Consider the following 27,951-nt stretch of genomic DNA (forward strand, 5'->3'; position numbering starts at 1 on the left):
TTCGACTGGAAGTGCTTAGCATCAGCTGTGCGCGCGACCTGGGTTCTCCTCCCATGTTGAAACTGGGTAGTAATCGTGTTTGCATTATCAGTGGCCAGCACCATTCTGAGGTTTAATTTTCCATCTAAGAATACATTTGTACTCAACTGATGGTTAGGTTTAGAGTTGGGTGTAGAGTTAATCAAATATGCATTCCTCTTCACTGTATTACATCATTTACATAAAACAACTCGCTTTAGAACTCGCTTTTGGTGCCCATCTGTGGGCATTTCACTCAGAAACTGGAGCTCACATGTTCCTTTACGTTCAAAAACATTTCCCACTTTAGCCATTGGGGGCAATACTTCAAATCTGTGTAAGCACTGACCCACTGTTTTCAAACTGGTGGGCGCGCTTGGTATTTTAGAGTTCCTTGGGCACGCCTCCCCTGACATACTCTGGCCACCCTGGGGAGGCGTGCCTGCCAGTTTGAAAATAATGGGTCAATGCTTACACAAATTCGAAGCACTGCCCCAAGTGGCTAAAGCGGAAAATTATTATAAATTTAAAGTAAATTCAAAGTGAAATCAAATGATAAATAAATACAATAAAAATGTATTGTGAAGATAAGTGAAATGTAATAGCTTAATAGACCATAGTTCAGTTTAATAGGCCGTAGCTCTATGGCATTATAATACTGAATATGTATCCATGTACCGGTTGCGCGAATCTCTCAGCTCTCAGGCAGATTTCCTTTGCTCTCTCACAAAACTGGTCCCTGCTTTTGCAGAGTGATCAAAATTTGTCCTGTGCAAACTTAGCTGCACAAGTATATCTAGGATGCATAAAGGATTTTCTCAGAGATTATGTGGCAGAAAATATGTGGAACAAAATTACAACTTGTCCATTATTACGAGTTCAACATGATATTGTGTCGACGTGTCTCCATGTTTTTGTGACAAGTGCAGTTTCACATAGAGACAAAGACTTATGCGTGTGATGCGAGTTCTCAAATATAGGCTTAAAAAAGATATGTAAATCCCATTGTCATTAGGAAAAACTAACAAATTAGGTTTCATATTATAAATAGAAATTATTATAGTCATTAATCAAGCACCAGTATGACACATTGCCAAATAATTCTGTCAGACTGAATTTAAGGTTATTAAGGTCAGATGGGGGGTCAGACTTACTGTTTAAGAATTTGAATACCCCTGGCATAAGACGCGGTCTCATTTATTACAGATATTGAGCATACGTAAAACCAGCAAAAACGAATTGCGAGTCCAAATATGAGATTCATTCAATTCATTTGTCATTGAATAATGTCTCTTTTAATAATTTTTTTTGTTGTTCTTTACAGTCAGTTGTTGATCAAAACCAAAATAAAAGAGAAACATTTAATTCTAATCACAAAGCATGGAGTAAGTCATGGGACTCCACTATTGTTAGCTCAACCAAAACACTGTGAGATACTCTAAAAATAGCAGAACTTCCACCATTCTTAAAGAGACAGTACCGTTTTAGCACGTGTTCTGCACATCAATGTAAATAGTACAAATATATTCATGTATACTATATATGAAGTTGTATAACAAGTTAAGTTGCCACCTGCACAATTAGCCTAACAGCATTACCTGAAATATAATTTGTTACATATTTAAACAAAATGGACATTATAACTGAAATATACCCAAAAAGTTAATCGAAATTGAATCAAAATTGAAATCAAATTGAGAGCTTGTAAATGGGAATTAAATCAGGAAAGCTTTATCAATACCAAGCCCTAATAGGGATGTCAATAGATCAAACCAATACTGAGTGATCAATAATAATATTAATGGTAACTTTAAATGATATTTAGTCTTTGGTACACATCTTTGGTTTTGTATTGATGAAATGGTACTTGAGCCATACTGATGGTGCTGTGGAGGTACTTAAAGCAAAAAAGATTGGGAAACAGGGATAGTTCACCCAAAAATGAAAATTCTTCATCATTCATGATGTAATTGATGTACCCCTTTGTCCTTTATCAGTTATATGTTGTTAATGGGCCAGCAGTAGACAATCAATCTTTTTAGATTCTAAAAAAATAGTTATGCAATAAGTGCAGGCAGATTTGTATCATTGCTCTGGTGTGATAAATGTGCATGGGAACTACATCTCTGAAGACCTAAGAGAGGAGCAGGGTGTGCTCAGCTCGTTCCCCGGGTAAGCAGAGCCTATTGGAGGCAGAAAGCAGATCTGTTCAGAGACATTAGATTCCCACAGCACATGGATTAGGGAGTGGCTGCAAGGCTCTAGTTTGAAAGATGAGAGCAGGACGGCTTTATGGAGAGCAGTGCGAATGAGTCACCCCATAGTGAAATACAGTGGCAATTAGCCAAGCACAACGTTAAAACAAAGACAGCTGCTGGTTTCCTGCTCAACCTAAACTATATAATGAATAAAACAAATGCACATTTTAGAATATGAATTGCAAAAAATGAAAAAGATCATAGAATACATTTTTTTCACTGTCACCTGGCACAGTTTTTTACATACTACATAGCCATTGTACTTTATTCCCAATTTACGATTATTTCATTGTATAAACTGGGTGGGGTGGATTATGTGAAGAGTGTATGGAAATGTGAATAACTGCTTCAATGTGCATTCACATTAAAGGAGAAGGTTGCCTTGACTGATATATTTACTGACCTGAGAACTGGTGTGCATCTGGTACGACTCTTGGAACTCATCTCTGGGGAGAAACTGCCCACCCCAAGTCGACGCACCCTAAGAGTTCACTGTTTGGAAAACAACAGCATTGCCATTAACTTCCTTAAAACCAAGGTACACTTAAAACAATAAATTAATGGAAGGACAGAAATACAGCTAAAAGTAGAGAACAATATGTAAAGCTTTTTAAAACTGCTTGTTACAACAATGCAACTTCCTCTAATACTTCCATAGTTTCAAAGTGATTCAAATAAACTGAATGAATACTAGAAACTGGTGGTATACTTTACATATAATGATAATAAGTGATGCATTTTCAGACTGTTTATCTTCCCATAGATCCGGGTAGACTTGATTGGTCCAGAAAATGTTGTGGATGGAGACCGAACCCTGATCCTGGGCCTCATTTGGATCATTATTCTTCGCTTTCAGATCGGAGTCATCAATCTTGTTGAGGTAGTTATTAAGGCCTAAAGTACAACATTAAACTGCTTTTTAACCATTATGCCAGATGTTCTGAGTATGGTAACGAATTCAGCAGCATTTCCATTTGAGCATGGTTCGGTACAGTATGATTACAAACTGTTCCCAGTCCGGTTTTCTCAGCACGGTTAGCTCAGGACAGAGAACTGTGCATGTGGAACGGCTGTAGTGAGGTGGTGACTCCTGATTGGTCACTCACCCAGCCATTTAATTTTTATCCCGATTTTGCATTGAAAAAATTAACTGTAACCATGCCAAAAGGCCTGGAATGTTACAGAATGGCCGAAGTCAGCAACGGTAGACTTTTCAGCCCGATGGTGGAAAAGCAACTTTGTGGCCCCTTTAGATACCCTTAATGGCATAAGGTGTGTTGCCACCTTTAAGAGATAATGCCAGAGTGTGCTTTGGTTTCAGGCTGGTGGTGATGCAAGTGGTGCTCGGCGCTCAGCCAAAGAAGCTCTACTGATCTGGTGTCAGCGTAAGACTGCTGGTTATGCCAATGTAGATGTGCAAGACTTCTCAGGCAGCTGGAGAGATGGACTGGCCTTCAATGCTCTAATTCATGCTCACCGGTAGGTCTCTTTTGTGCATTTAAGTTATTCTTGCACAGAGTACTTTGACTGGATAGATCTCTTTTGAAAATCAGATGAAATTTGCAGAAGTCAATTATTCAAAGGGTATTGTAGGTTAGGACTTAAACCAAAAGACTTTCAACAAGTTTCATGTTCCCTTTACAATGCTTCTCATCATATTTATTTATTTATTTATTTATTTTTATTTTTTGCAGGCCTGATCTTTTCGACTACAACCGACTACGGCAGGATGATGCAAAGAGGAACCTGACCCATGCTTTTAGTCTGGCAGAGGACGAGTTTGGAATTATGCAGCTCCTGGATGTGGAAGATGTCATGGTGCCCCATCCTGATGAGAAGTCCATCATGACTTATGTCTCTCTGTACTACCACTACTTCTCCAAAATGAAGCAGGGCCAGACCATCCAGAAAAGGATAGCTAAGGTCAGTTAACCAAAACTTTTAGAGAATGTAAAATGGTAAAACATCAGCAGTCACAATGGTAAACTGCCACTACATGAAAAAAAAGGTAGTTAAGCAATATTGCCAATGGTCAATGATGGAAATATGAAATTAGTTATATTATAATTATTGTCAGTGGTGCTAAGGCAAGCATCACTATTACCATTGCTCATTGTTAGAGTTCATGCAAATCATGCAGCTTGTTGAGTGGAGTCAATTACTTTCTTAGCAACTGGACATACAATTTTAGCCTGGTGTATGATAAAACAGACAAAAAATCCCATAGACTTAACTGAAGAAGGGACCAAAGCCATATCTATGGACCAGAATATCTTACAGACTTGGGTGTGGGCTCTTTTGACAAGGAAACCACCCACAACACCTTAGAAACTGCATTGCAATGTGTAAATAAACAAAACAAAAAACACTCAGAACACCCCAGCAACCACATACTGTAGTAACGCCCTTGCAGCTACTGACAACATCCTATTATCGTTAAGGCAACTTTTGCATGGGAAAGCACCACTCACATTTTCTTCTGAAAAACTAAAAATCTAGTTATCTGGGAGTTCATACACACAGTGCAAAAAGGTTTTCAAAGTGCCATGAAATTGTGACTGCAAACAACTTACTCAATTATAGTGGCTAGTGATTAGACCTTCTTTAAAGCCTATATAGTCATCAGTGGTTTAAGATTTGTTCTCTAAGGCCTTTTCCAGTCTCTTGAATGCTGGGCTGGGAATAAATGTGATTATGTACAAAGATATCCACTTTTCTTTAGTCCACTGGGACAAGCCAATGTCACCTGAGCATGTTCCTGTAGACACATGTACACGCTCACATATAGCATGTGTGATGCAAGGGTACCTTCTGTCTGTGAAAGTATAAACTGCCGATACTGCAATGTTGAATGAGGACTCTATTAGAGAAGCACCTGGCTGCAGCCCGCAGAGCGAGGCGGGGCTGCATTTGGGGCAGAGCTACACCTGTCGCTCCGCCCACACCCTACTCTCATTGGCTCGTTCATCTTTCATAGATATACATGAAAGGAGATGTTGTCATCGTTGCCGGTGTTATCATTGTTTGAGAGAAACTGAATAGTTGAGCCAAACAATCTGATTATAGTGCTTACTTTTATGTGATATTCAATCCTAAATTTCATGGATTTTATCTTACGTTAAAAGTGAGGAACAAATCGGGATTTAAAGGCTGAAACTGATGTGAAAATGTTCTTAAAGAAATGCCAACTGAGAAGCATGTATGAAGCATGTGGTTTTTTTTGTGCTCATGCACCATCAGTACAGTATTAACAGTAGATTATTTATGCCTCATGCAATAGGCCTATGCATTATTTTCTGTTGTAACAGACTATTCATTACCTGCTGTCAGTTTCTGTGTGCATGTCAATTAGAAAGTAATTTTTAGACAGACGAGATAATGGAGCACACATTTTTGGAGCGAGGAGGAGAGATAATCGTTTACATTCCTTCAAAGAAATGAATATGGATCAATATAGAATACGAGTGAAAGCACCGCAACTATCTCAAATGATTAAATTCCTAAAATGCAGCGTAATAGATCGAGCAGGTACAGACGGCGTGCATAAAGCAAACTTGGTCAATGAATTAATCTATTATTAATTATGCAAAATAAACACTCATGATGATGAGCTGTTATGGCAGAAACCGGGAAAGTAAGGGTACGTTTACACGACAACGATGTACTAAAAACGGAAAAGTTTTTCCTTTGCGTTTTTGAAAAGTTTCGCGTACAGACGACAGCGTTGTCAAAACGATCCCCGTTCACACGGAACTGGGTAAACGACTAAAAACGCTGTATTATGCATGCCAGGCCAGTAGCTGGCGATGTCACTGTGTAAAGAAACACTACGCGCCTGCGCACATAAGCATTCTTCCACAGAGCGGTGAATACAAACAGTGAAGATGGCGATCGCTGGTCGTAGTAGTGATGCAGTAAATCTACACTTTGTTGGAGATGCGTCAATAAACTCAATCTTGAGCAGCACAAACACAGTCCCGTAGTCCGCCATTGTAGTTTTGAAGTTCTCGCGCGCCGTTTTGAAGTACTCGCGCGCATGCCTATAGACTGAACACGTAATACGCGTGCGCGTGACGTCATCGTTTTCAAAAGTTTGCATTTTTAGGCCCCAAAACGCGTTGTCGTGTAAACGAACAGCCAAAAAGTTTTCCGTTTTAGTTGAAAACGTTGTCGTGTAAACGGCCCCTAAAAGTGCATGCATAACTGCTCTCGGTTTTTTTTCGAGAATAGCCAATAGCATTCAAACACATGCCTTATGAATGAACGAACATGTGTATTTGTATTCTGTCCCCTAATATTACGATATATATACACATTTATATTAAGAATCATTACGTCTTTAAAACTATTTTGAGAATTAGAGTGCAATTTACAGTTAATTAGAAGATGGTGCTGTTGGTTTTCATAACCCATTTGTCGGGTGCATCAGACCTAATAACAGTTGTGTGTGTGTGTGTGTGTATGTCACATATATTAAAATGTTTATATTACAACAATTCTAATACACTTTTTTCATTTTCACTCTATGGTGATATTAAAAAAAATAACATATTGTATTGTTAATTTAATTCATTTCTCTAACCATGCGTTATAATGAAGGCTTTGTGAAACTGCAACTTTTTGAATTACAGATTTGAACGACGGCAGACACATCAACACTTTTGTTCATCATTCCATGAGACTCAGTCCTGCTAAATTTGTTTTAAATGACTTGTGAGGTACAACACAACGTCACATCACTTGCGAGATATAGCACTAAAATCAAAATGATCTTGCTCATAATTTTAACACTGACTACGACCGCAGTGATATTAAGAGTTGATCTTCACCATAGTAGGATTAGTAATTTTGCCCTCCGCTCATGTTTTCAACAAGACTAAAACAACAACATGCTGCATGCTCAGCCTGACTGATAATCAGAATTTTCGGGACTAACTATTTTAAAACGCATTTCCTATCATGTACGCCTATAAAATATGACCGAGCCCATGAGAGTAAAGTCTGGGCGGAGCGACACGAGTAGCCCCGCCCCATATGTTGCCTCGGCCTGTTCTGCAAACTGCATCCAGGTATACTTGCTCTAATCTGGAAAATGACTCCTTGGGATTAGTGGATTTTACAGTGGGCAAAAGGAGGAGCCCTGGCCTTAATCAGATCAGTGTAAACTCTGTTGCTGTAAATGCTGCTTAACAAGAAAGCATTGCATAGTGAGCAAACAGCTTTTGGAATATGTTGGCATTATGGAGGAAGAATATGTGTTGATCCAGCAGAGATGAGAGATGAGGTCAGAGATGAGTCGATGCCATTAACATGGTGGCAAGGAACACCTGGAGAGAAACAATGGCGTGAACTGTCCTGTTCTGCTAGTGCAGTACTACACTTTCACTCACCATTTCCACACGTGTGAATAGAACTGCAAGTGTGTGTTGAATGGGGTCACATCTGTGGAACAGTGTTAGCTGTCACAAAAGTGTATTAAACAATGACAGACATCTCTTTGGGAGAAGCGGATAGATGGAACTCAGCAAGGCTGTGAGATGGTGAGACTTTGTGGTAAGACCTCCAGCTCTCAGGAGTGACGCTACTGGGCTACGAGATGACAATGTCTTTCAGTGGCCATTTCAGTAGTCAGTGGCTGAGATGGCAGAACATGAGACACACAATAATTACGCCGCAAAGGAGTGTGCTAGCTGTGGGAAAGGTTCGTATTAAGTAGATAGATGTACGTGTTGCTAAATGTAGACAGATGTCAGTGTAGTTCAAGAAAAACAGGTGCTCCCAAATCACCTATTCTACAACAAATAGGTACTTATGGTCATTTCTCATTACACTATATACAGTATAGCCTACTATTTCTGTTATTGTGTCAGTATGCATCTCGGGCCATTTGAGAGTGTTTCAGTTGAATTGTAAAGATCCTTTTTATATGTAACAATAAATACGCAGGCATATACGACATACTGTAGGAACATTTTGTATTCAAATATCAACAACTGAAATCAAATAATCCACCAAAGGTTTTGCACAATGTGTGCTGATATGTGGAGATCCCAGTCAGGAGCCAATAAATGGAGCCACTGTTGACTAAAATACTAAAAAAATTTGTTTGTTAAATATTTAATATATTTTGCTTTTTTGATTTGTAACTTCCAGTTGTGCTATTAAAAATAAAAAGAAGAAGAAGAAGAAGAAGAAAAAGTATAAAATCATGCTGCTGCTTTTTGCTGGTTTAAAGAAACAGTTCACCCCAAAATGAAAATTCTGTCAAAATTGATTTACCTCATGTTGTTCCTGAAGCTGCCTTTTCATTGTCTCCAACATTCACATATGACTGGTGTATTTCTCCACCTAGTGTCAGTCGTGATGAACTGTTAATTTGCTGTGGAGAACCTATCAAAGGTTTGCTACCAAACTTTAGAATGGCATTACTGTGTGTGATTCTGTTGAGCAGATGGATGAATTCAATGGAATTCATGATTAATATTCACTCAGTATTTACTATTATTATTATTATTTATTAGTAAATAATTTTTAAAATAGTTTTTATAGTTATTATTATGATAATTATCAACAACAACAGTTCAGCAAATAGGAAGTAGAAATTCATAGATGTGATTTTAAATATGAAAGTTTTGCATGTGCAGAAATAAATTACACATGTACACATTTACTGTAATTACAAAAGCCTTTTATGATTTACTTGTAACGTCAATGACTTCTACATTCATAACTGTCCCATATACAAAAGTAGCAGGCGTTAAGTATAAAGTTCAGGACAAAATCTGTTGATATTTCTCACTTCATGCTCATAGTTTTGAATGAATGCTTCACATTCGGTCAGGCGGTCACAACTGGTCTAGTAGCAAGTTGAAATATTTAAATGCAGCCGAAGCTCAAATCGGATCTGAAAATTATGCATCCGCAGATGATCGGAATTCCACTCAGCCCCAGTCTGACTCTCCATTGGAATACTGGAATACTTCCAGTCGTTTGTTGGATGCAGACTTTCCGTTTGTCAAGGACGTCAAGATTTTCACTGCAAAATGAATTAAATTCTGTGTTGTTTCTCACCAAAGCTGTGTCCCTTCATAAGACTTGGAATATGACGCAGGAGTCACAAGGACTACTTTTATGATACTTTTGGGTCCTTTTTCAAGCTTTAAAGTGAGGCAAGAGCCACTGCCATTGTATTGAAAAGACAGCCCATGATATTAATTAAAATGTCTTATTTTGTGTATCGTATATACAAGAAACTGATATAGGTCTGAAATGACATGAGGATGAGTAAAATTATGACACAGTTGTCATTTTTGTGTGAACTATTCCTTTAATGCTGAACTTGCCTTAAGTTAAAAGTATTCTGTGCTGCAGTATGAATTTCCATCATCTGCTGTGGTTTGTAAAATACATGGCTATCTATGATCAACCCTCATCCTCAACCAAGATTGTTTATATTAAAAAACTTGCCTTTTGTATGCAGATTGTGGGCCTTCTGAAAGAGCTGGATGACATGAAGGGCCAGTATGAGAGCATGGTGTCGGACTTACTATGCTGGATCAAGACCAAAGTGGTGGAGCTCAATGACCGCTCTTTCCCCAACTCCCTGAGAGACATGCAGCATCTGGTGGCTGCCTTTAAGACATACCGCACTATTGAGAAGCCTCCCAAATACCAGGAGCGAGGAGCCATCGAAGCCCACCTCTTCAACTTGCGAACAAAGCTGAGGGCAAACAACCAGTGGGACTACATTCCTCCGGAAGGCAAGACCTTGGGGGACATCGAAAGGAACTGGACCTTGCTGGAGCGAGCAGAGCACCATCGAGATCGGGACCTACAGAGTGCGTTGATGAGGCTGGAGCAGCTGGAACAGTTGGCCCATAAGTTTGGGCGTAAGGCTACGCTGAGGGAGAGCTACCTAGAGGATACTCTGCAACTGATCCAACAACAAGACCTGGGAGTGTTGCAGAGCCTTGAGGAGGCAGAGACTACAGTTCACAGACTGGAGGCCCTGGGGACGGATGTGCTTGCTCGCGAGCCACGTTTCCGTGCTTTAAGTGAAATGGCTGCTGTCATTGATAGGGGGAACTACCACAGCAAGGTGCAAGTGATTCGCAGGTGAGAGGGAAAAGGAGTTGCAGGTAGTATATAATTAGTTGATTGATATAGGGGAGACCGAAGCTAGCTGCAACACGGGGAAGTTATCACAAGGGCTATATATCTGTAACAATAAGATTTTGAGTCACAAAACTCAAGTCCAAATGTGTGTTTTCTCTAACAGTGGTTTTGTATGTTGGTTTTAAACAGCTAGTTAAAAGCCCTCATAAATTAGAATAATTACCCTCCAAAGTATATTTTCACGATCATATTTTTTTTTATAGCTCTTGGGTAAATAAGCGAACATAATCAAACCACACTGGCATGCATTAAGGCAAGGGTCAACTACCTGTGTATTATGAGGGTATTCAGATTTAAAGGTTTAAACGTGATCAATGCTTTGATATTGATATCATTACCTTTTCCATTTTGTTGTTTCATTAATCGTTTTGTGCCTCATAATTGTTTTACTTTTTTAATTTAGCTGAAAAGCCAATAATAGGTGTAGATTTAAAGAGAGGTGAAGATTTAGTTTTAGTGGTTGTGATGGGGGGAATTGGAGCACAAAAAGTGAAAACTAGCCCTGGTCTCCTATACTACTATTTTGTCTGTTAAGAAGTAGTGGAAGAGACATGTCAAATGTTTTCCACTCCGCTCTGAGCTTTGTGGTTTCTTACTGATGCAATTCTGAAAGAAATGTATTTGAAGGTAACTTTCAACTGAACATACCAGCTCTTTGAATATTTATATAAAATGCTTATTAACGAACACAAGGGTTTAGCTTAACATAAAGTGCTTGAGCCATTGGTGAAACTGGATTTAAACAGCTGTTAATCCTTAGTAAAGTGGGTGTCGAAACAGACTTCAAATTTTTCAGAGTAAAAACTAACTGATAATCTCAGGTGTGGACGTATTTAATTATTATCTACATTATCTCATTATTGTTTCATTGTTATCTTGTGTATGACAGGCAGGTGGATATCATGAACCGATGGAAAGATTTACTTCAGCAGCTGCAGCAGCGGAGAGAGCTTGTTGAAGATGTTGTAAATACATTCGCTGTCCTTAGAGACATTGAGTTAATCTCCCTGGACCTCAAGGAATTACAGGTGAACACAGACCATTTCACAATAATCTGCAGTTTAAAAAAAAGTATAAATCCAGTAAATGGTCTTGGTTTTACTTGGCACAGAAAGACACAATTCACCAAGTAGACATTAGCATTATGAGCATTATGAATTCAGAATGTATAAAAAAACGCAGGGCTTAACAGTCTAATGTTCCTGCTCTTAGGCACAGGAAGTTTCATCTGATATAGGAAAACAGCTGCCAGAGGTAGTGGCTCTTCTGCAAAAGCAGGACCTGCTAGACACTCAGATCGTTTCACTTGGGGAAACCTTAAATGCTATTAGCAGCAGTGCCTTAAAGTGTAAACACAAAGGTGCCACAAAAGTCCAGAGAGAACTTAAAGGTCTCAATGCCCAGTACAACGCCCTACTGGCTCTCAGCAGGAACAGGTAAACACTTCCATTTTCTTTGCAGAAATGTGTTAGACCTTTTTCACATTGCAAAAAATTTAACTTTTGACCTCACTTGTGGCAAGAGCTCTACACTAAGACACATAAATTTAGCTAGACTGTAGATTGCAAGACTATAATAAAAGCTGTTGCAAATATGAATTCATAAATTATCATATAAATAACTTTCATACAATTTAAGTGCTTCTCTTTGTGTTTTAAATGTGATCTTTAAGAAATGCAGACAGTATTTGAAGCTGAATTTACAGTAAATACTGGGTTTAAAGAGGTTAAAAAAACCCACTGTAGAAACATACAGGAATAATATTGTCTGCATTTTGTTATAAAAGGAGAAAAGCCCTGGAGGGACAGCTGAAGCTCTTTGAGTTTTTCCATGACTGTGAAGAAGTAGAAGCGTGGATCTATGAAAAATGGGTCCTCTTACAGGCAGCACATCTTGGGAGAGACCTCAGTCAGATACAGCAGGCCATTCAGAAACACAAGGTATACAGCCATCATATAACAGAAGATAAAAATACCAAACTGTATTATTGAACGAACCCATTACTTCCCAGAATTTTCAGAACAATCTATCACAAATCTTTAAACTATCAGAGCTACTAAGATTTGCAAACATTTCATGTCTGTGGCAGGCTTTGGAGGCAGAGATACAATCACAGGAATCTCTGTGCTCTGGGGTTTTATCCAGAGGTCAAGAACTGTGCAGAGGAAGACACCCCAATGAGAGAGACATCCAGAAGTGGATTCGGACTCTTCAGAAGCAATGGCAGCAACTTAAAGACCAAGTCACTATCCGAAAGAACAGACTGCATGCAGCCAACGTTATTAAACAGGTTTTCTATCAGTAGCCAGGAGATCTTAGTATACAGTAAATCCCAGCATAGGTTTCCATAAAAATGTGTTTTAAACAGTATTCTTCCTTTCTCTCAGTATTTTGCTGACGTTACCGAAGCCATTTCATGGCTTGCTGACCGCAAGCCCCTTTTAATTGATGAGGATTATGGAAAGGATGAAGCCAGCACTACTGCTCTGCTCCAGCGTAACCAGAGACTAGAGAAGGAAATGGAAGCCTATGACTCAGAAATAAAACGACTGGGGGAGCAGGCCAAGAGTGCTGCCCAACTTGCTTCTCTTACTGTGAGTAACCATCAAAACAGAACATTAATTACATACAGAGCTTGTTATGTAAAATATAAAGATTATTTTAACAATAAACAATTAAGTCTATCTGAATCATCTTTTAATATTGCTTTGGGTAGGGTAATGGTGAAGAAATGTCATAGTTCCATGTATCCATCCAATAAATGTGTATCATTGCTTGTAATTTTATTATTATAATAAGATTATATTATTTTTATCCCCTTTTCTCCCCATTTGGAATGCCCAATTCCCATTACTTAGTAGGTCCTCGTGGTGGCACGGTTAGTCACCTCAAACCTCCGCTTCTGAGACAGTCAATCCGCGCATCCACGTGGCTTGTTGTGCATGACACCGCGGAGACTCCGCACGTGGAGGCTCATGCTACTCTCCGCGATCCACGCACAATTTACCACGCACCCCATTGAGAGCGAGAACCACTAATCACGACCACGAGGAGGTTACCCCATGTGACTCTACCCTCCCTAGCAACCGGGCCAATTTGGTTGCTTAGGAGACCTGGCTGGAGTCACTCAGCACACTCTGGATTCGTACTTGCGACTCCAGGGGTGGTAGTCAGCATCAATACTCGCTGAGCTACCCAGGCCCCTATTATAGTAAGATTAATAAATTGCACTAACACTATGTTTTACCTATTTAAGACTGAACCCCAGCAGAGCAGAATGGTCCACTACAGTGATTCATCAGATGATGAAGATGAGAAAAAAAGAGCCGACAAAGGGAGCAAAGTCCTTACCAAGGCTATACAACAAGAAAAAGCAATGATCAGGTTTAAATACAGAGGTATACAAGAATCCTCTAGTGCTAAAAATGTATAAATGCTGCTGGTCTGGTTTTGTGAATGCAATTGGTTTTGCTCATTATTCTGACTGTTTTGCAGGTGATAAATTAACCTGGGACCGAGGAGAAATATTGACAGTTGTCAGCAGGGAGAAAGGTGATAAGATACTTCTTAGAGACAGCAATGGAAATGAGCAACTAGTGTCTTCCACATACATCAAGGAGTTGCTGCCTTCTGTAAGACTCTCCATCATGAGACAATGCCTAACTTCAAATAATCAGTTTAAATTTCAAATCACGGGTCAACTCATGAACCATAAAACTTTTTTGATTCGATGCAACCAAATGCAGGAAGCACCACCAGAACCAACAAATGGAGTATCCGAGAGTCCGGAAAGAAAAGTGAGTCGCCCTCGCCGCACTCGTTCCATGCGCCGTGGCACAGCTGAAATCTCTACCTCATCATTGCCTGACCCACATTTTCAAAAAGATGCAATAGAGAGCACACAGAGCAGTCTGGAACAGGATTTCAACAGCCTTTATCAGTTAGCACAGGTAAACATTCAAGCCTTTTCCTGGCATTGCTCTAATGAACTTCTGAAGAGCTCAAGAGCTCTATTCATTATCTTTAAGAGGATTTTAAGTAGTATTTTCTCCTACCAGTCAAAAAATAAGATCTTGGATGAGACTGCACGACTACATAGGTTCTATAATGCCTGTGAGGAGTTTGAGTCCTGGATGGGGGACAAGGAGAATGTCCTCAACACTTTCAGCTCCAACTCCAACAACTTAGAGGTTGTTCAAGCCAAATACGAGGTCAGTCCACCATTCTGAAAATACATGCTGAGCAGACCAACAAACATTATGCAAGTCAACATAAATCACCTGCAGACCATATCATAATGCTATTATTTTACATATTATGCAGTATTGTTTAGTGGAATAAATGCGCTCATATTCATTGTCTGAGACATTGGTGTTTTGATTTAAAGGCATTCAATTCATGTTTCTCAATTCCATACACAGAACTTTCTTACCGAGCTAGCCAGTGGTAGAGGGCAGCTTGATGATATCACCAAGCTCAGAGAGGAGCTTGTCAAAAAACAGCACAGCAAGAAGAGAGAGATTCAACTCAGACATGGGAATATAACACGCAGGTATGAGGGCTATCATACCACCATACTGTAGGGCTGTTAAAACAGCTTGGGTTTAAAGCATAATCAGGCCAAAATACCAAAAATGGCCAAACATGTGTATGCCTCTTAAAAAAAATTATATGTACTCGTTATGCTTAAAGGTATTACTTTGCATCACTAGGTGGGAACACATTCAGAAACTGAAGGATGAGATAGCTCATGAGCTGCTTAGCTCTGCTGATGTGAAGTCCTTTCTGCAGACCTGCCAAGATGTCCAGGCTCAGCTACAGGACAAGCTAGCCCAACTTGACACACCTGATGTGGGCAGCTCACCATCAGCCCTGCAGGCTGAGGAACAAAGACAAGCCCAAGCTGAGAGGGACATAGAAGCCCTGGAAAGAAAAATAGGGTATCTTAAAAGTGTGGCCAAAATGTGAGTTTGCTACAAAATAAGATTACAACACCAGATTTCTTTAATTGTCTACATGCTTTGGTAATTAGGACTGCTTATTCCTGGCACATCAGAAGTTACTTACAAAAATGCAGGAGAATTTCTGTTTCGGTTTAAATGGCCATATTGCCACTTATTACAGTAATTCTACCATCCTTCATAATTAGCCTGTTGAATATGCTTCTCATTGCTGTGATACAGGAAACAGGACTGCAGTCCTGCAGAGAGTGCCGCTATTATGGAAGAAGTACATTCTCTGGAGCAACTCCTGCAGCAGGTGAAGGCCCAAGCCATTCAGAGACAACAAAAACTGGATGAAGCACGGCGTCTACAGTTCTTTCAGAAAGAGACTAGAGACCTGTTGTTGTGGGCAGAGGCAATAAAGGAGCACCTTCTGGAAGAGGAGACCGGGTCTGATGTAGCATCTGTTCAAGCCCTGCTGAAGGAGAATCAGGATCTGAAGCTGGAGATTGAGCAGCAGACAGAAAAGTTAGTTGCGTTTGGGCTTTATCTTGCTATAGTAATTAATTAGTGCCTAGGATTGATAGTAACATTATTTCAGATTAAAAGATATAAAGAAGCTTGGTGAGTCTTTGGAGATGTCATCTGGAAAGAAGGGGGCTATGGATGTTCAGCAGACGGTCACAAAGTTGGATCTTCAGTGGGGCCAGCTGAACAAATTGTGGTCTAGTCGAAACAGAAGACTTGAGCAAGCACTGGAGTTTCAAAAGCTGAATAAGGAAGCAGATCGCATGGAAGCCACAATCTCTGGTCATGAAGCCAGGCTGAAAGTCAGAGACTTGGGGGTAAATAAAAGAGATGATGCTGTTACAGTAAATTCCATTTATTATTTTCATTTATTTAGTAAATTATTTTCATGCCTCTAAGCACAATTTGGTCAGTAAGAGATAAGTATTTAAAGATTTTTCTTGAGCAGGACTCTGTGGACAGTGTTCACAGTTTACTGGGCCGACAAGAAGAGCTTGAGGCTTTGCTTGGGGCTCTAGAGCGATCCATCATTCTCTTTCAAGACAAGAGTCAGGAGCTCATCAGCAAGCGTAACTTTGCTTCCAAAGAGTGAGTACACACTTTTTACTTGTTTATCCATATTGTAAATGCATTATTGGATAATTATAATAGCTAGTTTCTTACATATGCTTTTATCTTTATAAGTAAAGGTATTTAACTGGTATTCTCCTTTCCAGGATTCAACAGCAATCAAAGGTCATTCAAGATCGATACAAGAGCCTGAAAGAAAGTTCTAAATTAAGGCGACTTGAGTTACTTGCTTCCAATAAATATCAGGTAGGCTTTTAGTTTGTTTTGCAATGTGATGGCCTGATTGACGGATCTTTAGTTCTTGTACAATATGTAGTACCATGTCAAATGCTTATGGAAGTAAAAATGTTTAGGTACCAGACTAAAAAAAAAGAAAACATAAAAATGCTCAATACCAAGGGCAGGTTAAAAATATTTTATTTTCCCTTTCATAGGAATTTTTAAGGGATGCAGAGGAGATGATGCTGTGGATGGAGGAGAAGTTTGAGATTGCTGAAGATGAATCGTACAGAGATCCAACCAACATTCTTCGCAAGCTCAAAAAACATGAGGCAGCAGAAAAAGAGATGCATGCCAATCAAATTCGCATAGACAGACTGATTGAGGTACAGGGCCACATCATATGTATTGTTTACCATTTCATTGTAATATGCATGTAGTCTTTGCTTAGTCTTCATTAAGTCTTATCCATGTTGTCCCAGCATCAGATGGCACATCCATGGACTCTATGATACAAATTGTAGGCCAAAATGGCAAGAGCTGGCTAATATCACCAGTTCTAAACTGGGTGGCTCTTTGACAGAAAAAGCTACAATTTAGACCAGACATTATGTAGAAAATCAGCCCCACCAACACCAACAGCTATTAGGCATTAGATGGCAGCCTTAAAAGTGAGTGTGTTTGGGGGCATGGGTAGCTCAGCGAGTAAAGCCCCTGACTTCCACCCTCGGAGGGCATGCTGAGTGACTCCAGCCAGGTCTCCTAAGCAACCAAATTGGCCCGGTTGCTAGGGAGGGTAGAGTCACATGGGGTAACCTCCTCATGGTCACTATAATGTCGCAATAATGTAGTTCGCTCTCGGTGGTGCGCATGGTGAGTTGTGCGTGGATGCCGTGGTGGATGGAGTGAAGCCTCCACATGCGCTATGTCTCTGCGGTAACACGCTCAATAAGCCACGTGATAAGATGCGCGGGTTGACAGTCTCAGACGCGGAGGCAACTGAGATTCATCCTCCGCCACCCAGATTGAGGCGAGTCACTACGCCACCACGAGGACTTAGAGTGCATTGGGAATTGGGTATTCCAAATTTTGGAGAAAAAGGGGAGAGAAAAAAATGGCAACTGCTTTTTTGTTCTCTCCAGATTTCCAGCTTTGAACTTTATTGTTGGTACTTTGATTTTGTGAATAATATAACAACCACAACAACCAAATTCATACTATCAACAACCACACAACAATAACATCACAGCAATATCAACCTGTTGCACCAATTGAACATCTGATTGTTCAATCTGTGAAGTTACTAGCATTGGACATGAAATAAATGATGCAAATGGATGCACCTCTCATGGTGTTTTGACTGACACCCCATTGTTAAAATCCACCTATGATCCAGAATTCCTTGACATCCCCCAAATATTTTACATGGTCCTTCAAACCTGAAATGACTTTACACCCCTAAATATTTAATATGGTCCTTCGAGCCGGAAAGATCATTACAATGCAGTTAGTCTTTAAATTCAAACCTTGAAGATTGAGATTAATCTTGCTGGTCCTAAGCACAATATATCCACCAAATCCATAGCTCTAGTCCAATGCCATTCAGACCAGGCCCCAGTGTTTCACCCCAACCATTCCAGAGCTGAGAACCCAGTGTGAAGCAGCACAGTAATGAGGTTAACCAAATGTACTCTTAAGGAAGTTAGCGGTCCTCCACAATGAGCAGTCAACAGTTCATGCCTCCCTCGCCTAATGAGTTCCCCAGTCCAAACTTCCATGAACGAGCCTACAGTACCATTAGCCCAGGAGCTATTTGATTACATGCAAAAGAGACAAGCTATTTTAGTTACCAATGACCAGATGTCATTAGGTCCGAGTAGACAGCCTTCCCCTAGTCCTGTCCTGGGTGATCCACCTCAAACTCCTCCTAGCCTTTATCTGGTTTACATAGAGAGTTCTCCTAGTTCTGGCTGATTTTCCTCACCCTCTTCCCAGCCATGAGCTGGCCATCCTAGAGAACTGCACCGGTCATGTCCTGGTTGATCCAACTCAACATCCTCCCAGCCTTTACCTGGCAAGCCTAGAGAGTTTCCCCTGTCATGTTCTGGCTGATTGCCCTCAACCTCCTCCCGGCCATAACCTGGCAAACCTAGAAAGTTACCCCAGTTGTGTCCCAGTTGATCCGTCTCAACCTCCTCCCGGCTTTAACCTGGACAACAAAGAGATTTTCTTTAGTCCTGTCCTGGCTGATCCTCCTCAATCTCCTTCTGGTCCTGCCCTTTCCTTGGTCGTGTCCCGGCCTATCAAGAATTACCTCATATCCCTGATCTGGATAAACTAGGAATTTTTCCCAGTTCTGTCCACTCAGTCTACTGTACCAGTCCTGACCTGATCAATAAGCAGTTTCCTGGCCCTGCACCTCCCTTGGCTTCCTTAGTAGTCCCGGCTGCTCAGTCCATGGCCTCCTTAGTAGTCCCAGCCATTCGGGCTCAGCCCATGGCTTCCTCCTTGGTAGTCCCAGCTGCTCAGCCCTCGGCCTTCTCCTCAGTCCTGGCCCCTCAGCCCTTGCCCTCCTCCTCAGTAGTCCTGGCTGCTCAGCACTCTGCCTCTTCAAATCCATCCGCTCAGCCTGTGGCTTCCTCCTCGGCAGTCCCGGACACACAGTTCTCAGCTTTCTCAGTAGTCCCCATCATTATGCCTCAACCCTCAGCTTCCTTTGTAGTCCTGGTCACTCAGCCCTTGGCCTCCTCCTTGGTAGTCCCAGCCAGTCATTCCTTGGCCTCCTCCTCAGTAGTCCCGGCCACTCATTCCTTCGTAGTCCCGGCCACTCATTCCTTCGTAGTCCCGGCCACTCATTCCTTAGCCTCCTTGGTAGTCCCAGCCACTCGTCTTCAGCCACAACAATATTTCGCAACCATATTAATACCATTAACAACCACACAACAATAACTTCACAGAAATATGTACCTGTTCCAACAATTGAACACCTGCAATGATTAAATCTGTGAAGTTACTGGCATTGGCCATGAAATAAATTATGCAAATGGAAGCACGTATTATGGTGTTTTGACTGAACCCATTGCAAAAATCCCCGTACAATCCAAAATTCCCTGACATCCCCCAAATGTTTAACATGGTCCTTCGAGATGGAAATTCCTTTACACCCCTAGAAATATTACACTTTATGTCCATAGTCAAAATGTTGTCTCTGCAACTATTCTTCAAGCAATGTAAGTGTGTTTTTGCATGAATTTGTCAATTTTGGATTTTATGTGGTTAGGCTGGAGAGGATATGTTAGCAGATGATCACTACAACAGCCAGAGCATTCAGAGGAAATCTCGAGAGGTGCTCAATAGGTGGACTGAGCTCCAGAGAAAGATGGCAGAAAGAGGGGACAAGCTACGACAGGCTGGCCAGCAGGAGCAACTCATGGAGCTGCTTCAGGTACTTATATTCAAGCTCTGTTCTACTTTTGACTACTGCAGGATAGCACTGGAAGAAGGATTGAATCTACTTCACCACTTTATAAACTTTTGTCTGTTGCTCACACATACAAAAAAAATTAAGTATGCTCTCATTTTTGTATACTTAAAAGTGTGTGCTCTCTTTCAGGATGCAAAATTGAAGATTGAGGCTATTGAGAGAATGTTACAGAATGCTATAAGAGGTCATGACCTCCGCTCAAGCCGACAGCTCCTCAAGGAACACAAGCAGCTGGAGGAGGAAGCACAAGAGCTTGCTGAAAAAATAAATTCCATTGTCACCCATGCCAAACACCTGGCCACCAACCATTTCGACTCTCATCGCATTCTCAGGGAGACTGACACTTACCTGAAACTGTTAGCACCCATTTTGTTTCACAAAAAGTCTTCTCCAGATTTTCCAAATGTTTTTCCAAATTGAAGAATTAAACAGAGAAAGACCTGTTTTTAAGGAAACAGAATGACCAATAAATTGATAATCAGTAATATGTATATGCAAGCATAAATCAGTAAAGCCTTTGCCTCTGTTCTGTTTCCCAGATTTAAGTCTCTACAAAAACCTCTTGATCATCGCCGAAGCCAGCTAGAGGCAGATGTTGCACTATATAGCTTTTACCATGATGTGGACTTAGAGCTAAGTTGGATATCAGAGCATCACCCTGTACCTGATACTACAAATTATGAAAGATCCCTGGCTGGGGCAGTTAATCTGCTTCAGAAACACAAGGTAGGGTCAGATTTATGTGCATGCTTGTAATGAAAACATCTATTCAAAAAGGTGTCAGTGTCCTCTGAGGGCTGTAATTTACAGCTCTCATAGTGTTGCACATTGTTATTTAATTGCTCTTCATACCTTTAAACCAGTAGTGTAGTCAAGCGCATACACAATCATATGCGGTATGCCCACCTTTCTTTCTAAGGATTTTGCATTTGCTCACCTAAAATGAGAGATAATACATATCATCGGCAGAACAATGAGTAGGCTTTTACCCATAACTTTTCAATCTACTGACGCGATGCCACAGTGCCGTTGAGTGAATTGTGATTTTTTTATCTTAAAAAGTGTACAGAGATTTTCACTAAATGCGCACGGAGCTGAGGCAGGCAGTTCTGATAAATTTACAGCATGCTCACCTCTTCAGTCACCACTACACCACTGCTTTAATCTAATAATAACTGTACATGTATTGGTGAACATTATAACTGTTAAACCCTCCCAAACCCCCCTCTAGGACCTACAGGCAGAGGTTAATGCCCACAGCCAGTACCTGCAACGAATACTGGACAGAGGAAGAGTCATGGCCCACTCCAATCAGTGGAATGGTCAGGAGGTGGAGCAAAGGTGTGAGCAACTGATTACGGAGTGGGAGGGGCTAGAGGAGACATGTGAGAAACGGTCAGCCGAACTAAACAAGGCAGTTACATGGGAGCAGGTAAAAGCATTGCAGTGTTTGTATTTTTTTTTTTTTTTTTTTGACCCATTAATTATGCATGCTATGAATAACATTTTTTTCTTTTTTTTTTTTCTATTTTTTCTGATGGTCAGATTTTGCTTGACTGCACGGATCTAGAGACCCGACTGTCAGAAACATCTGCTTTGGTCAGCACTGATTATGGCAAGAATGAATTAGCCACTCAAAGTCTAATGAAGCAACACCAGGTAAATAATCTTTGGTGTCTGCTAATGCAATAGGTTAGGGTAAACATTAACACTCACATGTTTGTTAATGATTGTTTCTCCAGGCAGTGGAGGGGCAGATTGAGGTACTTACTGCCCAGGTAGATGAACTCAAGTCCAATGTAAAACAGGCTGAACGTATGTGGGGTTTAGAGGAGTTGAATAGGTCCTACAACCATATTAAATCTAAGCTATGTGAGGTTCAGCACTCAGCAACACTCAGGTAAATTAATAATAACATAAACAATACTGCCATACCAAGGCAAAACATAGTAACTACATATTTTGTCAAAATTACATAATGACTGGAATGGGGTGTAATTAGACTATGATCTGTCCTGTGACAGATGGCTTTGGCACACCTATGCTCAGATTTATCAACAATGGATATTTGATATTTCACATAGTCACTGCGTTTTTGCTTTGTATAGCAGTATATATCAAAGTACACAACCACATACATACAAAACCTCTCAATTTCTAAATGTCTCATTGCAACAGAGAGCAGAGGCTTCGAGAGACTCTACACTTGCATGAATTCAAGCGTGAGTCTTCAGAATTGGTGGAATGGATTGCTCAACAGACACAGATTGCCTCCTCAAATGACTTTGGGAGTGATAATGAAAATGTACTGGTAAGACTGGTGATCTGTGGCAGACCATCTATCCAAAGATTTGCCACTATTTGTTTTTTTATATTTACCATTTTAAAAAAGTATTTAAATGATAAAGTAAATAAGATATTATAATTATAATTTATTGGACTGAGTAAGATTTATATATATATATATATATATATATATATATAAAACATTTTGTCATTTGTTTCATGCCTTAAAATGTTTTTAAAATGTTTTTATTATTTTAAGAGTTAATCTTGCATTATGCAGTATAATATAAACCGCTATGCAAGCTTTCTGTGATTAGGATATGTTGTTTTGTGATAGCAACTGCGTGGGAGATTTGAGGTATTCCTAAAGCAGCTGGAGATGGGACTGGAGAGGATGCACACCTGTTATGAGCTGGCTGATAAACTCATCAAAAATAATCACCCTGAGAGCCGCTTCATCAGAGAAACACAGAATCTACTCAGGTAGCAGCATGTTCAAACCATAAAATATTATAAAATAATAAATAGAGAAATGTAATATTTGTATAAATTATAATTAAATATCTAGGATTGTGTTTATGATGCATCAGATCCTTGTTACATAACTTTACAGCTGAGTATAGCATTGGTAGTTCATACTTATATTAAGCCTATTGTTTTATGGCAGAGAATCATGGGAAGAGCTGCAGGATTTATCCAAAGACCGGAAGGAGAAGCTACGTAAATCTGAAGAATGTCACAAATTTTACAAAGACCTGACTGATGCACTTGAACAGATAAAGGTATTGGAGTCCAGGTGTGCTTCAAGGTCTATCAAATACAGTGTTTCCCCTATATGCATTTTGCAGTGGTGCTGCCGTATTATGCTCACTTCAAAAGCAGAATGAAACAGCGCTACATGGATCAATTATAAATAGGCTCAATCATGGATAAAGCAGCACGAGCGCAGAGCAGGTGAGGTCATTCGCGGGCTGGCCTTAACCTCACAGACTATTTTAAATGCACTTGTATACCAGTGAGATGAGCAGCGGGGGTTGCAAAACCTTTCTGAATGTGGTACAGAGTTGTCTGTTGCAAAACTCTTATGTATTGGTGATGAAACTAGTTTAAAACAAACAGCTACACATTCTAAATGACACTGACAAAGAAAACAGGAGAAAACATAAATTAGAAGACTTTTCAATTCTGAAATCACAACACTTATAAAAATGTACCATGGATTTACTGTAGTAACACTAACTGTACTGTATTAACTATGGTAGTTGTGACAGAAAAGCTTTCTAAATGTATTTAGACTGCTGTTTTTCATTACAAAAATGCCATAGTTCTTTATATAGAAACCATAGTTACTAATCATGGTAGTGACGAGCCATGCATGGTTTACTTATGGTTACCATGGAATTATTACAAATATCATTGTTAAAACAATATTATGGTAAATGTTCATAATTATTATGGACCAAGCTATCAGTTTTCCAACTGTATAAAGTGTGTTCTCTTGTAATGCTCTCTCATTGTTTTGTTTGCCTTCAGAAATTCCAAGAGATGACTGTAGTTTAATCAGTAGGAGCTTGATAAAAGGAATCTGTAACGGAGACCCAACTTAGTCAGACTGTCAGAATATTTCAATTTAGCCATATAAAAATTAGGTGTTTATTTTTTCCAAAGATGTTACTGTTGTTAATCATAATTTTCATCTGGATCCCAACCTCAAAATCAATGCTGTACTGTCAAATGTGCATTTCAATGCACATACTATGTAATTGCATGGGTGCTACCAAACCAAAGCATGTGCTGGTGCCTTCTTTTCAACGGGCCTTTTGAGGGCACAAATAAACCCTGATGTGGCCCAGGATGAAATTGAATTTCACACCCCTGTTTTAAGCTATTCCTCAACTAACACGCGTTAACATGGGTCCGGCGTTGTGGGCTTGTGGATGCGTGCACAACAGCACCGCTGCTGAAAAAAATCCTAGGGGAAACACTGAAATATTATAAAAAACATAACTGCACTGGTGCTTACATGTCACTTACCTAACAGGAAAGGAACAAAAGCATTCCGGATGATATAGCCAAAGATCTTAAGGGGGTGCTGTCACAACTACGGAAACATGAAGCTCTTGTACATGAACTGGCTGGAACAGAGCAACAGGTACTGAGAGTGAGAGCATTCATTCACCTACCACATGGTATGTAGGGCAGGTTTTGGTTCAGAAACTACTTTTACTTTTAGTAAAATTTTGCTTTATCGGCAGAAGCAGAAGTTTTTTTTTTTTTTTTTGTAAACGTGTTGTACAATCAGCGAAACAGTAGTCCTAGTTTATTCAAAGATTTTTAATATATTTGAGGGTATATATTTTAATTTTAAATGCAAATCTGCGGGATTCTAGTGGGTATAGAGATATTTTATACTGAAATAACTTCCACGTTTTTACCATAGCAGAGAGCGTAACGGTCAACTAGCATGTTACGACAGTAAGTGACCATTTGAGGATACCATACAAACGAATGGGGAGAGCCATAAACCAACACCTACCTGTCGCAAAATTGTCCATGCCTTCTCTTATAAAATAGCAATTTTATCATAGAAAACACCACACATAAGTCAATCCTAAAGGATTGTTGAGTGTTAAACATGTTCCAGATTAGCGGACAGGCGGTCAATTCATTAAGTGATTCCTCACAAAAGCAGTTTATTCAGTACACTGATGCATCTCCTCCATAGACATCTATTAAAAAAGAGCCTCTGTTCTTCTCGCCAGTGTACCGCCTGTAGAATATCTATGGGTCTGCTGCATTATGCATCGTGTTGCTAACCCACTGATATATACGGTATAGAACTGGATCGCTGATGCAACGGTGAACTGCTTGCAGGAGGTGAAGCCACCAGAAGTGTTTGAGCAGCCTTCTTTGTATGCCCAAACTGCCATAGAGCATCAATGACTGACAGGCGAAAACACCCCCGTTTCACCATCTCCGACCTCCGGATACGACAGTTGCGTTTCGCCATCTAGTGACAATCATGTTTAATGTTTAATTAGCTGTTATGGATAATATTCATTACGAGGGAGAAGATATATGTGGATCGCGATGTCAGAGCATTCACCTGCTCCGGTGTTCAGTCTATCAGTGCAGCACAACAATCACCAAAGGAAGCGGGAAAACGAAAATGCCTAATTTGCCTAAAATGCCCGGGATTGGCCTGTTTTCATATTGAAGCGCTCGTTGTAGTCATACATGGATACATGTCATAATTTACATGTTCATTTGCCATTTAAACTTAGCGTATCAGTTTAATTTTAACCAGCTTTGCTTTGCATGTCTCCCTCAATCTCAGTGCCCCCTGCATGTGTGATAGCGGGAGACAGCGCACGCTCTTATTCAAGTGATCACGAGAACAAGGCACTTTTTGATAAAAACATAAAACGAGTAACTCTGAACAAACATTTCGATTATCACAATAAGTCTGAAAATGTCTGTTTGTATCCTGCCTCAGTTTCAGTGAACTTGTTTACATTCAGCTGATCTGTTCGCCGATGAATTTGGTTAAAGTTGGATACTGTTTGATATACAGTAGATATACATAACTCACTCTGGCCTTCAAGAAACAGGAAAAATTCCCGACTTTAAATAAATAAATAATTACATGTGTAGGACATCTGCATTGTAGGGATGTACATGCAGATTTCAGATATAAAATGACTAATGTTTACTCGCTGAAATTAGATGATTTCCTATTAAGTCAATAGGGACATTGGAATGTTTGGGCATAGCAATATGGCGGCGCATTGGCTTCACTGATATGACGTCATGAGCAATCCAGTTCTATATCAGTGTGCTAACCTTATAGGCTCAACTGGGTAGAAGGGCTCTGGTTGCTATGAGTGCTTAATAAAGGGCCATTCCGACCGAACGCGTGGTTATGCAAAAAAACAAAGAATGTTTTTTTTGCCGCTCCTGCCCAAGACGCTCAAAAAAGCAAACACTGAGACGTGACTTAACGGTCAAAGACGTCCGTTTAGCGCACGTTTACATAGAAAAACAATACTTAGAAAACGCGTTCGTTGTGAACTAAAGGTGTACGGTTAAAAATGATAACCTCATACTGAGTAAATAATGGGGTTTTATTTAGCTGGTTCAGTTCTGTTAGCCATTTATTAGTATTCTCTGTGGCGCTGGATAAGGTTTGTGGTGTTGCTCGAAATTATACAACTATTGTATTCATTTTGTGAAAAGTACCTGACTGAGACATATCTTCCATTCTACATCCAGAATACTGCCAAAATAAAAAAAATTTAATTCTCTTTCGACAACTAAATAATTATTTTTCTTTGTATTCATGCTCCCATCTCTTTTTCTCCACTGTACGCCATCCACACTCTAGTACTTTTACCCGCGCTGGCTTCTGATTGGTTGTCATCTGATGAATAAATATACGAATGAATGATGGAATTAATGAAAATTACATATTCAAAGTATTCTCTATTTATAAATTATGAATATACATTTCTTATAAATGGATAAATAAATTAGAAACTGCACATGCTATCATCTAAATTTAATTGCGAATGCAATTAAAAAACCCTCAATTCAATGCAATTAACCATAAACTTCAACACACTTGTCATTTACTTTGCAGTTTGCAGTGTTTTAGACTGCTTTATCTATTGCCTGTTACAGCTGCAGGAGCTGTTGGATGGAGCTGATGCCATTTTGGACATGTGCTCTCCTGAGCTACGGGTGGGGTTGCAGGAGCAGCAGCAGGAGGTGGTGGAGAGCTGGGAGATGCTCCGTACACACATGGAGCAGAGAGAGGAAGAGCTACGGTCAGCTAAGGACCGCTACATGTTCCTCAATACGGTACACCTGCCATCAACACACAGCTTATAATGCTTAGAGCTGCAAACTTACAATGAAGGTAGCAATTCAAGAAAGAACCAGGGTTAAGAAGTTAAACTTTTACTTCTTGGTTAAATATTGATGGTAGGAACTATTTTACCACCATTATGCATTGCTTTGATCTCTAGGCACAGGACTACTCCCTCTGGTGTGGCCAGGTGCTGAGTGGGATGAAGGCAGAGGAGTCCATTCGAGATGTTGCCACCTGTGATCTGCAGTTGTTCCAGCACCAGCAGCTTTGGGCTGAGATTGTGGCACGTGAGGAGACATATGCCCAGGCTGTAGCCATGGGCCAGGACCTGCTGGAGCAGGACATACCTAATGCTAGAGAGGTGAAAAACTGCATTGCATTTTGTGCTTTACTTATTACAATGACATTTATACCACAAAACTAAGATGTGATGCATAAACTACAACACTGCAAACTGTAATATCTTTCCAAAACTTGACATCATTTTCTTATTTTGTGGGCATCTGATCTTAAAATAACATAATAACAGATTTGCAACTTGTGTCACTAGTTGTGCTCTGAACTTTGAGGACATCATCTAAGGTGCAATTACAGTGGAAA

General features: G+C 40.0%; 1 protein-coding gene across 1 annotated transcript in view; it reads left to right on the plus strand.

Moving 5' to 3' along the window:
- Nucleotides 1-27,951, plus strand: part of sptbn5 (spectrin, beta, non-erythrocytic 5) — a 52,804-nt gene that overhangs the window by 2,620 nt on the left and 22,233 nt on the right. Inside the window, exons 2-34 of the mRNA XM_051722491.1 lie at nucleotides 2,647-2,814; nucleotides 3,040-3,156; nucleotides 3,598-3,755; nucleotides 3,971-4,199; nucleotides 9,757-10,391; nucleotides 11,341-11,479; nucleotides 11,664-11,887; nucleotides 12,238-12,391; nucleotides 12,541-12,741; nucleotides 12,839-13,045; nucleotides 13,708-13,849; nucleotides 13,947-14,083; nucleotides 14,198-14,401; nucleotides 14,510-14,662; nucleotides 14,873-15,003; nucleotides 15,164-15,415; nucleotides 15,635-15,922; nucleotides 15,996-16,239; nucleotides 16,371-16,510; nucleotides 16,639-16,738; nucleotides 16,927-17,097; nucleotides 19,992-20,156; nucleotides 20,325-20,551; nucleotides 20,735-20,921; nucleotides 21,427-21,627; nucleotides 21,741-21,854; nucleotides 21,938-22,095; nucleotides 22,374-22,506; nucleotides 22,819-22,964; nucleotides 23,149-23,263; nucleotides 24,523-24,633; nucleotides 27,162-27,341; nucleotides 27,509-27,712. Coding sequence (XP_051578451.1) covers nucleotides 2,647-2,814; nucleotides 3,040-3,156; nucleotides 3,598-3,755; nucleotides 3,971-4,199; nucleotides 9,757-10,391; nucleotides 11,341-11,479; nucleotides 11,664-11,887; nucleotides 12,238-12,391; nucleotides 12,541-12,741; nucleotides 12,839-13,045; nucleotides 13,708-13,849; nucleotides 13,947-14,083; nucleotides 14,198-14,401; nucleotides 14,510-14,662; nucleotides 14,873-15,003; nucleotides 15,164-15,415; nucleotides 15,635-15,922; nucleotides 15,996-16,239; nucleotides 16,371-16,510; nucleotides 16,639-16,738; nucleotides 16,927-17,097; nucleotides 19,992-20,156; nucleotides 20,325-20,551; nucleotides 20,735-20,921; nucleotides 21,427-21,627; nucleotides 21,741-21,854; nucleotides 21,938-22,095; nucleotides 22,374-22,506; nucleotides 22,819-22,964; nucleotides 23,149-23,263; nucleotides 24,523-24,633; nucleotides 27,162-27,341; nucleotides 27,509-27,712 — 6,135 coding nt within the window. The remainder of the gene's footprint in view (nucleotides 1-2,646; nucleotides 2,815-3,039; nucleotides 3,157-3,597; nucleotides 3,756-3,970; nucleotides 4,200-9,756; nucleotides 10,392-11,340; nucleotides 11,480-11,663; nucleotides 11,888-12,237; nucleotides 12,392-12,540; nucleotides 12,742-12,838; nucleotides 13,046-13,707; nucleotides 13,850-13,946; nucleotides 14,084-14,197; nucleotides 14,402-14,509; nucleotides 14,663-14,872; nucleotides 15,004-15,163; nucleotides 15,416-15,634; nucleotides 15,923-15,995; nucleotides 16,240-16,370; nucleotides 16,511-16,638; nucleotides 16,739-16,926; nucleotides 17,098-19,991; nucleotides 20,157-20,324; nucleotides 20,552-20,734; nucleotides 20,922-21,426; nucleotides 21,628-21,740; nucleotides 21,855-21,937; nucleotides 22,096-22,373; nucleotides 22,507-22,818; nucleotides 22,965-23,148; nucleotides 23,264-24,522; nucleotides 24,634-27,161; nucleotides 27,342-27,508; nucleotides 27,713-27,951) is intronic.

Source organism: Myxocyprinus asiaticus, chromosome 17 (assembly GCF_019703515.2).
Source record: "Myxocyprinus asiaticus isolate MX2 ecotype Aquarium Trade chromosome 17, UBuf_Myxa_2, whole genome shotgun sequence".
Classification (NCBI taxonomy): Eukaryota; Metazoa; Chordata; class Actinopteri; order Cypriniformes; family Catostomidae; genus Myxocyprinus; species Myxocyprinus asiaticus.